The sequence below is a fragment of the Pristiophorus japonicus genome, chromosome 3, assembly GCF_044704955.1.
Source record: "Pristiophorus japonicus isolate sPriJap1 chromosome 3, sPriJap1.hap1, whole genome shotgun sequence".
Classification (NCBI taxonomy): Eukaryota; Metazoa; Chordata; class Chondrichthyes; family Pristiophoridae; genus Pristiophorus; species Pristiophorus japonicus.
Genome location: NC_091979.1, coordinates 227,914,428 through 227,928,560, shown reverse-complemented (window position 1 = coordinate 227,928,560; position 14,133 = coordinate 227,914,428). Strand labels below are relative to the sequence as shown.

Genomic DNA, 14,133 nt, shown 5'->3' with positions numbered 1-14,133 from the left:
TGTACCCACAGAGCTTAAGGACAATCTGCGCCGCTCCAAAATGAAAGTTTATGCCGGCAAAGTTTGCAACTTTTTTTGGCACAGTCGGCCACTAAAAAAAATCGGAAGTACCTCTACAACGGCGCCAAAAATCGATTATGTGGAAAATTGGCCCCTCTCTTTCTCAGTTTGCCTCTCTGAATCTGTCTGATTCTCTTTCACTCTTTGTGTGTCACTCTAATCTTTGAAACTGTGTTAATATTTTCTTTAATCTGTTGCTGTTTTTTTGACAGGTGATCAAGGATTTCCCGGAGTTCCAGGTAACTTAAGTAGTGTTACCGTAACTCATATTTTCCCATAAATCCCATAAATGGTCACAAGATCAGAGAATCTTCAGGAAGACAAAAAGGCCAATCACACTGTCCCATTCTATTCAGAAATGAATTCCACCTTTTCCCCATATCCCCAACCCCACCTACTCCCCATATCCCCAGCCACTCCCCATATCCCCCAAACCCACCTACCCACCTTCTCCCCATATCCCCCAACCCAACTACCCACCTTCTCCCCATATCCCCCAACCCCATCTACCCATCTTCTCCCCATATCCTCCATCCCATCTACCCACCTTCTCCCCATATCCCCCAACCCCACCTACCCACCTTCTCCCTATATCCCTCCATCCCATCTACCCACCTTCTTCCCATATCCCCCAACCCCACCTACCCACCTTCTCCCCATATCCCCAACCCCACCTACCCACCTTCTCCCCATATCCCCCAACCCCACCTACCCACCTTCTCCCCATATCCCTCAACCCCACCTACCCACCTTCTCCCCATATCCCCCAACCCCACCTACCCACCTTCTCCCAACCCCATCTACCCACCTTCTCCCATATCCCTCCATCCCACCTCCCACCTTTTCCCCATATCTCTCAACCTCACTTCCCGCCCTATCACTATTGAATCTGCTTTGCAGTGCATTCCAGATCACAACGACTCGCTGCGTAAAAATATTTCTCCTCATCCTGCCTTTGGTTCCTTTCCCAATCACCTGAAATCGACCCTTCAGCTATTGGAAACAGTTTCTCCTTATTTACTCTATCAAAACCCTCATAATTTTGAACACCTCTATTAAATCTCCTGTTAGCCTTCTCTGCTCAAAGGAGAACAACCCCAGTTCCTCCAGTCTCCCTTCATAACTGAATCCCCTCATCGCTGGTACCATTCTACTAAATCCACTCTGCACTCTCTCCAAGGCTTTGACAAGCTTCCTAAAATGTGGTGCCCAGAATTGGTCACAACACTCCAGCTGGGGCCTAACCAGTGATTTATAAAGGTTTAGTATAACTTCCTGCTTGTGTACGCTCTGCCTCTATTAATAAAGCCAAGGATCCCATATGCATTTTAATAGTCTGGTAACCTATTCTCCAACTCAATTCCCCTTTGGGTGATGAGGTCGGTGCAAACACTGATTGTTGGTTGAGATATCAAGGTGACATTGAGAATTGGAAATATCTCTAAACACAACTGTGTCTCGGAGAGGAACAGACTGATTTCTGTGCTCTTTTGTTGCAGTATGCTCACCCCCCATTGGTCAGTGAGCTCACAGCCCCCAGCTCCTATTGGTCAATGAGCTTCACTGCCTCAGTTCCTATTGGATGATGAGCTTTACCAGCTGCTCTGGGGATGAATAGTAAATTGATCATGAGACTCCAGACACTAATTTATTTCAATATTTCTTCATAGGTCCATCCGGTCATCCCGGAATTCCCGGACTAGAAGGTCAGAGAGGACAGAAAGGAAGCTCAGGTATGACCCAGTTATTGACCAATGGAGGGACAGGGGGAGTTATTGACCAATGGAGGGACAGGTGGAGTTATTGACCAATGAGGAGGGACAAGGGGAGTTATTGACCAATGGGGGGACAGGGGGAGTTATTGACCAATGGGGAGGGACAGGGGGAGTTATTGACCAATAGGGGGACAGGGGGAGTTATTGACCAATGGGGAGACAGGGGGAGTTATTGACCAATGGAGGGACAGGGGCCGCTATTGACCAATGGGGGAGTTATTGAAATATTTGTGGCATTGTCACTGACCAGTGATCTATTTCTTGTTTAATATCAGGTGAACATGGAGAGAAAGGGTCAAGAGGAACACAAGGTGATTCTGGGTCACCAGGGAAGGGTGATAAGGGAGACAGAGGTAAGAGATTGCTTCGGCTGATGGTTAATAATAACATAAGAACATAAGAATTAGGAACAGGAGTAGGCCATCTAGCCCCTCGAGCCTGCTCCGCCATTCAACAAGATCATGGCTGATCTGGCCATGGACTCAGCTCCACTTACCCGCCCGCTCCCCATAACCCTTAATTCCCTTATTGGTTAAAAATCTATCTATCTGTGATTTGAATACACAGTAGTCTCAACTACTTCCCTGGGCAGAGAAATCCACAGATTCACAACCCTCTGGGAGAAGAAATTCCTTCTCAACTCAGTTTTAAATTGGCTCCCCTGTATTTTGAGGCTGTGCCCCCTAGTTCTAGTCTCCCCGACCAGTGGAAACAACCTCTCTGCCTCTATCTTGTCTATCCCTTTCATTATTTTAAATGTTTCTATAAGATCACCCCTCATCCTTCTGAACTCCAACGAGTAAAGACCCAGTCTACTCAATCTATCAACATAAGGTAACCCCCTCATCTCCGGAATCAGCCTAGTGAATCGTCTCTGTACCCCCTCCAAAGCTAGTATATCCTTCCTTAAGTCAGGTTACCAAAACTGCACGCAGTACTCCAGGTGCGGCCTCACCAATACCTGTACAGTTGCAGCAGAACCTCCCTGCTTTTGTACTCCATCCCTCTCGCAATGAAGGCCAATATTCCATTCGCCTTCCTGATTACCTGCTTCACCTGCAAACTAACCTTTTGGGATTCATGCACAAGGACCCCCAGGTCCCTCTGCACCGCAGCATGTTGTAATTTCTCCCCATTCAAATAATATTCCCTTTTACTGTTTTTTTTCCAAGGTGGATGACCTCACATTTTCCGACATTGTATTCCATCTGCTAAACCTTAGCCTATTCGCTTAACCTATCTAAATCTCTTTGCAGCCTCTCTGTGTCCTCTACACAACCCGCTTTACCACTAATCTTTGTGTCATCTGCAAATGTTGTTACACTACACTCTGTCCCCTCTTCCAGGTCATCTATGTATATTGTAAACAGTTGTGGTCCCAGCACTGATCCCTGTGGCACACCACTAACCACCGATTTCCAACCCGAAAAGGACCCATTTATCTCGACTCTCTGGTTTCTGTTAGCCAGCCAATTCTCGATCCATGCTAATACATTTCCTCTGACTCCGCGTACCTTTATCTTCTGCAGTAACCTTTTGTGTGGCACCTTATCGAATGCCTTTTGGAATTCTAAATACACCACATCCATCGGTACACCTCTATCCACCATACTCCTTATATCCTCGTTATATCCTCGCTATAATCTAGCTTTGCTCTAACTAACTTGATGGGTCTGTGGATCAGGCCACAGCCCAGTGTGGTACTGAATCACACAGGAAGGTGTCGGGTTGTTGGACTGGTCTGAACAGTTTCAACCAGATCTCCACAATTAACCTTAGAGGGAAGAGAATGAGCCCAAGTTCCCAGCCCGGATCCCCCTGCACTGCCTCCTACTGGTGGGTGCACCGAGCCAGAACTCGGCAGGGAATGGTTCCCGGAATGTGTCCGCCTTGGACCACTGCCATTGACCCTGCCAGCGGCGGTAGGGTCATGGGCCAACGCCCTGATTCACCCCAGGGCCGCAGTAAGTCCACTCGCCAACCCTAAGGGGCCAGAAAATCCGCAACAGCTTTCGGGATTTGGGAAAATGAAGGTATTGTTGGAAATATTATATGTGAAGAATACAGAGGGAAAAATATGGCCCGAATATTGCGGCCTATCCGGTGCGTACAATGTGCGCACACCCAAAGAGGACTTGCTAATGCCGGTTCTCGCCGCACAATGAGAATGCGCAGAGAACCGGCATTTGCGATTTGACAGATCCCATGCATCCGCGAGAGAAGGACATTCGCGGGTGGAAATTTGAGATATTTGCCCGACTCTTGGCCAGAGAATGTCCTTCAAACTCTTATGCCTGGTAAAATCAGGCATACAGCCTACTTTTACCAGCGAAAGAGTTTTAAAACATAGAAAAATTAAATGTTATTCATTTTTATATTAGAAACCCTGTCTATGAAGGTAAGTTTATTTTTAACACTATTAAAACATTTTTTTTAACTCAAAAAAATAATTTTTTTCTCTCAAACATTTAATTTAATGCAATTTCTATTCATTTAAAAAAGTGGTGTATTTTTTATTTATGTTTGTGCTTTATTTGATTTGAGGGGTATTCTCATTGATTGTAGTGGGAGCTCGGAGTTCCCATTACTATAAGAACATAAGAAATAGGAGTAGGAGTAGGAATAGGAGCCTGCTCCACCATTTAATACGATCGTGGCTGATCCGATCATGGACTCTGGTCCACTTCCCTGCCCGCTCCCCATGAATGAGAATACTACATTGTGATTGGTGGTCCAGGCCCACGTGTACCCAGGATGTGCATACGATCCTGGAAGACATGCTCCCGTGCGCTGGACTGCGACACTAGGCCTCTGAGCGCAATTCTATGTACCTCCGGGACCACTAGGTATTTTCGTTAAAAACTGATACGTCCTTACTACACAGTATAAATGCACACGAGGCCCATGCTTGAGAGAAGGTCAGTCTGTGACCTGTCCTTTATTCCTTAGCACTCAAGTGATGAAGGTGGGTGGAGCTTCCCCTTTTATACCTGAAGGTCCAGGTTAGGAGTGTCTCCCACCTAGTGGTCAGTGTTCTCACGGTGTACAACTTGGGTCAGTTTATACATGGGTTACAATGATGGTTGAATACATGACAAAAACATTGCGGTCGGATGCGTTCGCCCGCAGGAAGCCTCTGACCGCAATTTTCCCCCCTATTTTTCAAAAACGAGGAAAGCTTGCAGAAATTAATTTGTATTTCCTGTCTCCCTTCAGTCCAGTTCAGCAGAATTCCCGTTCGTTCTGGTCCAATGGGATTCGATTGGTTTATTGCTCAGGTTCTGACTTTCCCAGTGGGTGGGGTCACAGGTCAGAGGGCCTGGCTGTCATGTAACTCTGCTCATTCTTTAAATGCTGTTTTTCTTTCCTATTTCCAGGTGACTCGGGTCTACCTGGACTCCCCGGTCTACCCGGACTGAAAGGTAGGGGTGAGGAAGATGTAACTGATAGCACAGTCCAGGTGAACAACACTGACAGCGTTCATCCAGTGATGGATCGCTGAGAGAAGCTCTAATGTTACACAACATGAACTTCCCATTAGCGACTGATAAATCTAGTTCACTGAGTACACAGACAATAAAGGAGAGGAATACAATAAGGGAATACAATAGGGTAGGAAAGAAGCCAAAAAATAATTCAGAAAGCAAAGAGGAACTACAAAATCACATTATTAAGGAGTATAAAAAGAAATAGTAAAATATTCTACAGGCACAAAAGAAAAATCAGGATAGGGATAGACACAATAAACTCACAGGTAACAACAGTGAAATAGGAGAGATATTGAATAGTTACAGTGGACATAACACGGAGCTGGATTTTAGGCTTTTATGTTTTGGAGGCGATAATGGCGGCGGGGCGGGAAAGTTAGCCCCCGGGAACAGTTTGCACCTCAGCAGGTAAGTTTGGGCATCTGGGCCCTGCATCAGGGGGTGCAACACTAAGGGAGGCGTTGTACACCTCTCTTGGCATGAGGATGGGAAATTCCTGAGCTAAAGAGCCGGCCTGGGAATGCTCCAAGAGACGCCTGGGGGGACATACCCAAAACATTGCCCACGCCATCACAACAGAAATCGCTGAAAAAATTAAAAGAAAAAACAAACACACTTACCTCAGGAGTCCATTACTCACCTCTTCGCCAACGGGATGATTGGACCGCCCTGATTTCCCAGGTGGTCATTGCGAGGCGCGCTTCTGAGCGAAAGGGTCGGGCAGGAGCTCCATCTTGTGCCAGTGTTGCAACCAGGGGCGTTGCACACAGGGTGCAGCTCTTTCGGGCAGTGCTGCTCCACGCCGCCGCAAAACTGGACCCGAGAATCCCTGCAGGGCACTGGAGGCTGACCGCCCGCCCAGAACACCTCACCGTCGCCATTGCCGCCGCTCCGGTGCGAAAAACGGAGCACAAAGGACGGGAAAATCCCCCCTTGAGTACTGAGCACAGTTCTGGTTTCCATATTATAAAAAGGCTATCGATTTACTGGAGAAGGTAGAAAAAAGATTCACAAGGACGATACCAGAACTGAGCACCTCGAGTCTCATCACCTAGAGCATGCAGAAATCGAGCACAGGCAGCGGAAAGAGCGTGCGGCAAACCGGTCCCACACACCCTTTCCCTCAACAACTATCTGTCCCACCTGTGACCGAGACTGCGGTTCTCGTATTGGACTGTTCAGCCACCTAAGAACTCATTTTAAGAGTGGAAGCAAGTCTTCCTCGATTCCGAGGGACTGCCTATGATGATGATGACCAGAACTATAATTATCAGGAAAAACTGAACAGACTGGGTCTCTTTTCTCTAGAAAAGAGGAGACTGAGCGGTGACCTTGTAGAGGTCTTTAAGATCATAAAAGGGTTTGATAGGGTAGGCGTAGAGAAGATGTTTCCACTTGTGGGGGAGACCAGAACAAGGTGCCAAAAATATAAGATAGTCACTAATAAATCCAATGGGGAATTCAGGAGAAACTTCTTCACCCAGAGAGTGTGAGAATGTGGAACTCGCTGCCACAGGGAGAGGTTGAGGTGAATAGCAGAGATGCATTTCAGGGAAGCTAGATAAACACGCGAGGGAGAAAGGAATAGAAGGATATGTTGATGGGGTGAGGTAAAGAGAGCTGGGAGGAGGCTCGCGTGCAGCATAAACACCGGCACGGAGCGGTTTGGCCAAATGGCCTATTTCTGAGCTGTACATTCGATGTAATTTGATGTAACTGGATAATTTGGTCGTCATTCACATAAAAACCTAATCCACTCGATATATTATACTCTAACCAGAATCATACAATCAGATTGCATGCCTCCTGCCATGTTGAGCTGTTTCAAAATGAATTCACACAAATCAGGTAATTGAATACGTCTGTCTCAGACACTAGACGATACAACATCTCACTCACCTTCTCTCTTTCTGACAGGCATGATTGGACAACATGGTTCTCCAGGCCCTCAAGGTAATTTTGTTTTTTAATTCTTTGATAATTTATTTTGTAACAGCACTGACCCTCTCTAACCCTCACTTAATAACAATCCCAATGTGGCTCTCAAAATGTATGAGAGTCACAGTGTGGCACACGGTACAGCAAAGTGTCTGTCCCCAATGGCACTGACCCATAGCTACAATACTTAGTTGCACAGATCCTAAACTGGCCAGTACTTTAACATCTAATGGAACTCTTTAGGTGCAATAAGTCAACATGAACAAGTGCTCCTTCATTGCTGGTTTTCACATCTCGGATTGTCACTGTATATAAATCATGGCACCATTGGAAGAAGAGCAGGGAGTTCTCTCGGTGTCCTACCAACATTCCTCCCTCAATTAACACTACCAAAAGCAGATTCACTGCTCATTTATCTCATTACTATTTGTGGAAGCTTCTTGTAGCTGACACAACAGTCACTGCACCTCTTTGGGGCGTCTTGAAGATATGAAGGATTCTGTATAAATGCAAGTTCCTTATTTCTTACATGAGAAAATTCAGTTAAATGACAACATTTCTAGTTACCTCTCACATGGGACGTTCCTTATGGCCAAGAGCTGACTACCCAGTGAGAGTAGGTGTGGGTCTGGGAGCTGCATGTCCATCAGCAGAGCAACCATGATCCACAAACACAGGATGAGAAGCCTGTATCTCCAGCATTGAGATCGGCTCCACGTCTCATTTTGTGCTGACTGAGCACCCAGCCAACCACTACCACAGGATGGAGTTGGTGTTTCCTGGCAACTGAGGACCTTGAGAACATGGCAGGAGTGGAATGAGGGGAAACTAGCTGTAATTTCAGAGTAGTAATTCCAGGTTTGTTGTCTTTCTGTAGGACCTCCTGGGTCTTCAGGGTTCAAAGGTGACAGTGGTTCTTCAGGTCCTAAAGGTATGTTCCCGGAAATGTCTAACCAAAGTTTAGTCAATGCAATGAAAATCATTTTTTACTTGGTAACAGAGAAAGATGGGTTGTGAACATTGAAAAAGTCAAATATTGCCTGTTGGAAAATAAAATATATTTTAGTAAATGACTGACAGCTGAATGTTTCTAATACAATTACTCCCTTAGATTTCATCTCCAATGTGTAACACGTCATCCACCACATCCAATTCACCATCTGAGAGGCTATTTGAACAAACTGCTCTTACAGCTTTGACAGTGCCAAATAGGCGAACAAATAGTTTCTTGCCATCCTGTATTAACTTGCTTATTTAGTTTGTTTGATGCCCAACAAAACTCAACTCCAAACTATACTAACCAACATAACTCAACTCAACCCATTCCAAGACAACTCGTATCAACTCAGCCCAAATAACACAACACAGCTGAACCCATCGAACTGAAAACCACCCATCATAAATCAGCTTAATACAGCTCAATATCATCAGCTCATCCCAAACCAATATCACCCAGCTCATCCCAAACCAATATCACCCAGCTCATCCCAAACCAATATCATCAACTCATTCCAAACCAATATCACATAGCTCATCCCAAACCAATATAATCCAGCTCATCCCAAACCAATATCACCCAGCTCATCCCAAACCAATATCACCCAGCTCATCCCAAACCAATATCATCAACTCATCCCAAACCAATATCATTCCGCTCATCCCAAACCAATATCACCCAGCTCATCCCAAACCAATATCATCAACTCATCCCAAACCAATATCATTCCGCTCATCCCAAACCAATATCACCCAGCTCATCCCAAACCAATATCATCAGCTCATCCCAAGCCAATATAATCCAGCTCAGTAACAACTCAATTCAGCTCAACATTACTGAAGTCCAACATAACTCAGAGGAACGCAGACCAACAGAGTTGTTGACCTCCAGGCATTGCAGCATAACTCAGTGCATTCCAATACAACACCGCTCAGTGAAGGCTAACATTACTCTAGTAAAATTCAGGCATTCCCACATAAATCAACTCAATGTATTCAAGGTAACTCAACTCATCCCAATATAACTCAATTTGCCCAATTTAATCACCCAAGACCAACATAACTCCCTTCAAAGCAACTCAACATGACTGAACACTGCCCTATAATTCAATTGAACACAGTGCAGAAATACTCAACTCAATGCATTGCAACATAACCCAACGCAATACAGCTCAAAGTTAAGTTGAGCATAACTCAAGTCAATATAGTCCAGCAAAACAAAACTCAAAGCAGGCCAATAGAATTCAGCTCCACACAGGCCAACATAATTCAATGCAACACAACTACATCAACCTTAATTACACTAAACTTTTATAAATCTCTAGTTAGGCCTCAGCTGTATCATCGTGTTCAATTCTGGGCACCACACTTTAGGAAGGATGTCAAGGCCTTGGAGAGAGTGCAGAGGAGGTTAACTAGAATGGTACCAGGGATGAGGGGCTTCAGTTACGCGGAGAGACTGGAGAAGCTGGGGTTGTTCACCTTGGAACAGAGAAGGTTAAGGGGATATTTAATAGAGGTGTTCAAAATAATTAAGGTGATTGGCAAAAGAACCAGGGGTGACGTGAAGAGATTTTTCTTTTTACGCAGTGAGTTATTGTGATTTGAAATGCACTGCCTGAAAGGGCAGTGCGAGCGAATTCAATAGTAACTTTCAAAAGGGAATTGGATAAATACTTGAAGTGAAAAAATTTGCAGGGCTAGGGGGAAAGGGCAGGGGAGTGGGATTAATTGGATAGCTCTACCAAAGGACAGCTTCCTTTTGTGCTGTATCACTCCCTGATTACACAGGTCAATGCATCACAATATAATGCATGGCCGTCGTGGCTCCCTCAGTTACAGTATAGTAATAACAGATATCCAGTCACTGGGAGAGTGGCTGATGCTCCCTCGCTAGTTTTCTGGTGGTATCAGTGCAGCTTTTAGCGATGGTGCCTGTTTCTGCGGTGCCCGTATTATTATATTTCATTACACAGCGACATTTGTTCCAGTGAAGCATTTTCAGCCGTTCCCTGACATTTTGAACATTTTTTCTTCCAGGTGATAGAGGGTCGAATGGCATTGCTGGACCGAAAGGTACTGCCATTTATCTAATGTTATTCATTAATTTATTAGCAAACTTATCATCATCATCATAGGCAGCCCCTCGAAGTGAGGATGACTTGCTTCCACGCCCCTCCTGCTGTGCCTACCCGCACTGCAATCAGCGACCTGGCTTCGTAGCCGTCACCCTCCTGCAGCAGCACGCGCTGCTCCCTGCAGTGGTATGTCGCCGCACGCTGCTCCCTCCAATGGCCCCGGCCTGCTGATGGTCTTGCAGGCCGGGACCGCGCCGATTTCTGGGCCAGGCCGCCACACAGACACACACACACACAGAAACACACACACACAGAAACACACACACACACAGAAACGCACAAACACACACAGAAACACACACACACAGAAACACACACAGAAACACACACACACACAGAAACACACACACAGAAACACACACAGAAACGCACACACACACACACAGAAACACACAAACACACACAGAAACACACACACAGACGCACACAGAACCACACACACACACACACAAAAATACTAAAATACTAAAATTGAAAGTCAACTTTCAATGACTTTTTATTGCAAGTGAGTTCATGTTAAGTGTGAATTTCAACCCCATGTTCTTGGTGTGTTTTAGTTGTGGTGTTTATAGCTATTTCCTTATTTGGTCATTTCAGGTGATGCAGGAGAGCGTGGTACTCGTGGATTGCAGGGTAAGCAGCTCCTCCTTATGCAGGAGAACTTTCATTCCAACTTTCATTACAAGACACAGCAATATAAGAACTCAGTGATGCCATTTTGCCCACAAGTGGTGCCAAGCGGTAATGCAAGTTGTGCGATGGCTCAGTGAACAACAACAACTTGTATTTATATAGCACCTTTAACGTAGTGAAACGTCCAAAGGCACTTCACAGGAGCGTTGTGAGACAAAATATTTGACACCGAGCCATATAAGGAGAAATTACGGCAGGTGACCAAAAGCTTGGTCAAAGAGGTATGTTTTAAGGAGCGTCTTGAAGGAGGAAAGAGATGTAGAGAGGCGGAGAGGTTTAGGGAGGGAGTTCCAGAGCTTGGAGCCCAGGCAACAGAAGACACATCACCAATGGTTGAGTGATTATAATCAGGGATGCTCAGCAGGGGAGAATTAGAGGAGCGCAGATATCTCGGCGGGGGGGGGGGTTGTGATTACAGAGATAGGGAGGGGCGAGGAGGCCACAGAGGGATTTGTAAACAAGGATAAGACTTGTTGAAATCGAGGCGTGCTGAACCAGGAGCCGATGTAAGTCAGCGAGCACAGGGGGTGATGGGTGAGCGGGACTCGGTGCGAGTTAGGACACGGGACAGTGAGCACAGGGGGTGATGGGTGAGCGGGACTCGGTGCGAGTTAGGACACGGGGCAGTGAGCACAGGGGGTGATGGGTGAGCGGGACTCGGTGCGAGTTAGGACACGGGACAGTGAGCACAGGGGGTGATGGGTGAGCGGGACTCGGTGCGAGTTAGGACACGGGGCAGCAAGCACAGGTGATGGATGAGTGGGTGAGTTAGGTCAGACCAGGGCCAAGGAGAGAGGCTGTTCACTGACCGCAGCCCACTGCTCTGCACTAATTGCCTTTCCTGGGCTGATTGCAGGTGAAGCCGGTGTGCGCGGCCTGCTCGGGTCCATGGGAGAGCCGGGACAGAAGGGATCAACCGGTGAGTAATGGCGTCACATCCTCAACACCCTCACACTCAAACTCCTTCCTTCCTTTGATCCCAAAACCATTGGACTCCTCGTCTCCCTCAGTTATCCTCCTCCAATTTGCAGGCTCTGAAAACACAGGTTTGGTCTCCCCTTCATCACCACCTCCTGATTTCCCTTCTCCTCCCTCCTCCGCTTCTCAACCTTGGGGCGGTCCTGGATTGGAGCCTTGACCTTTCAGCTGGGTTTCTGAATTGAAGAAAGACGACAGGCTCATTGCTATTTCTCTAAGAGCAGGAAGAGAGCTGATTAAAATGCCCTGAGGAATCTCAACCTGTACCGTACGGAAATTGAGGCTCAAATTCTCTGACTGACTGCAGTGAGATCGGGGCTTCTCAGTGTCTCAATGAATGCGGGAAGTGCCTGTGTCCCTGTGTCCGAGGGCCGTGCCCCCTGTGTCCCTGTGTCCGTGAGCAGTGACCCCTGTGTCCGAGGGCCGTGACCCCTGTGTCCAAGGACCCCAGACGCCGAGGGCAGTGACCCTTGTGTCCGAGGGCAGTGACCCTTGTGTCCGAGGGCCATGACCCGTGTCCGAGGGCCATGACCCGTGTCCGAGGGCCATGACCCGTGTCCGAGGGCCGTGACACCTGTGACCCTGTAACTGGGGGCAGGGCCTCCCGGGTAACTCTGTTGGAGGAGATGTGTGTGGAATTGGGCTGTGCCCTCTGCGTCTGTGGGACAGGGAAATGCTCTCGGTGTCCCTGGGATCAGCAGTCTCTGAGCACTGCTGGGGACACAGGCAGTACTGGTAGATGCAGGGGTACGTGGGGCTTTGTGGGAGGTTTGGATTTTTTTTTACGGGGTATGGGAGATTGTTTTTTAGGAAGGTTTGGGGTGTTGTTTTTGGAGGGGCAGTTTGGGGAGGGGGTTGTGTCGGTTATTTTTTGAGGGGGTTGGTTTTTGGCGGAGGGGTTTGGGAGGATTGTTCTTTTGGGGGGTGGGGTTTAAGGGGGTTTGTTTATTGGGGGGATTTGGGGGAGGTTTGAGTTTGGGGGGCGGTTTGGATTTTGGAGGGGTTTGGGTTTTGGGGGGGTGTTGGGTTTAGGGGGCGGTTTGTGTTTTGGGGGGGTTTGTGGGGTTTGTACTACCGTGTGATGAGCTCATCGATTCTCTTCTGCTGGTTTATCAGGTTCCCGGGGCGCAGACGGTCAACATGGTCTCCGAGGTAAGATCTGAGCTCTCGCAGGAGGAGTGGGGAGAGGGGTGAAGAGGGAGTGGGAGCAGTGGGGGGGGAAAGAATAGAGGAGGGGTGGAATGGGGAGGCGAGTGGCGGCGGGAGTGAATGGAGGAGGGGGAGGGGAAGAATGGGGAGAACGGGGAGGTGAATGGGGAAGGGGGAGTGGGAGCAGGGGTGAATAGGGGAGGGGGGAATTGGGAGGTGAATGGGAAGGGGGAAAGGGGAGTGGGGTGGGGTGAATGGGGAGGAAGAGAATGGGGGAGTGCGGAATGGGGAGGTGAATGGGAAGGGGTGAAGGGGTTAAGGGGAATGGGGGCGGGGTGAAGGTTGCATTAATCGAATGTCGCTCATGCCCTCATTTCCTGCTCTCTGCCCCCAGGTGAACAAGGACCCCGGGGTTTGCCAGGAGTGTCAGGAGATACCGGCCCCCCAGGTAAGTAATGTGGGTTGGTGCGAGGGGAGTCCGGCATTGCCTGGGAATCGGGGCCCAATCCCGGGAATCGGGGCCCAATCCCAGGAAACGAGACCAGTTCCCACCCTCCACAGGCAATTTACAATGTACTGGACGATCACCAGTGGCATTGCTCATCAATGTCGGACGTTGCAGCAGTTTCTAAAGCGACAGAAATGTTTGACCCTGTACGGCGCCGGGAATTATTCTGCTGCTAAAGGGGACCTGTGTTTAACGTAACTTGCGTGAAGTATCAAAGTAAGAAAAAACTTGCGTTTATAAAGCGCCTTTCACGATCTCAAGATGTCCCAAAGCGTGTTACAGCCAGTGACGTACTTTTATAAATACTGTTTGTAGTCAAACTGCAGCCAGTTTGCACACAGCAAGATCCCACAGATTGTAATGAGATAATGACCAGTTCATCTGTTTTTGGTTGAGAGATAATATTGCTC

General features: G+C 47.5%; 1 protein-coding gene across 3 annotated transcripts in view; it reads left to right on the top strand.

The window, feature by feature from the left end:
• Positions 1-14,133, top strand: part of LOC139260151 (collagen alpha-1(XVII) chain-like) — a 112,596-nt gene that overhangs the window by 51,774 nt on the left and 46,689 nt on the right. For all 3 annotated transcript variants that reach the window (XM_070876373.1, XM_070876374.1, XM_070876371.1), the window contains 11 exons: positions 273-299; positions 1,731-1,793; positions 2,111-2,188; positions 5,213-5,257; positions 7,241-7,276; positions 8,139-8,192; positions 10,298-10,333; positions 10,993-11,028; positions 11,945-12,007; positions 13,183-13,218; positions 13,610-13,663. In XM_070876373.1, coding sequence (XP_070732474.1) covers positions 273-299; positions 1,731-1,793; positions 2,111-2,188; positions 5,213-5,257; positions 7,241-7,276; positions 8,139-8,192; positions 10,298-10,333; positions 10,993-11,028; positions 11,945-12,007; positions 13,183-13,218; positions 13,610-13,663 — 528 coding nt within the window. The remainder of the gene's footprint in view (positions 1-272; positions 300-1,730; positions 1,794-2,110; positions 2,189-5,212; positions 5,258-7,240; positions 7,277-8,138; positions 8,193-10,297; positions 10,334-10,992; positions 11,029-11,944; positions 12,008-13,182; positions 13,219-13,609; positions 13,664-14,133) is intronic.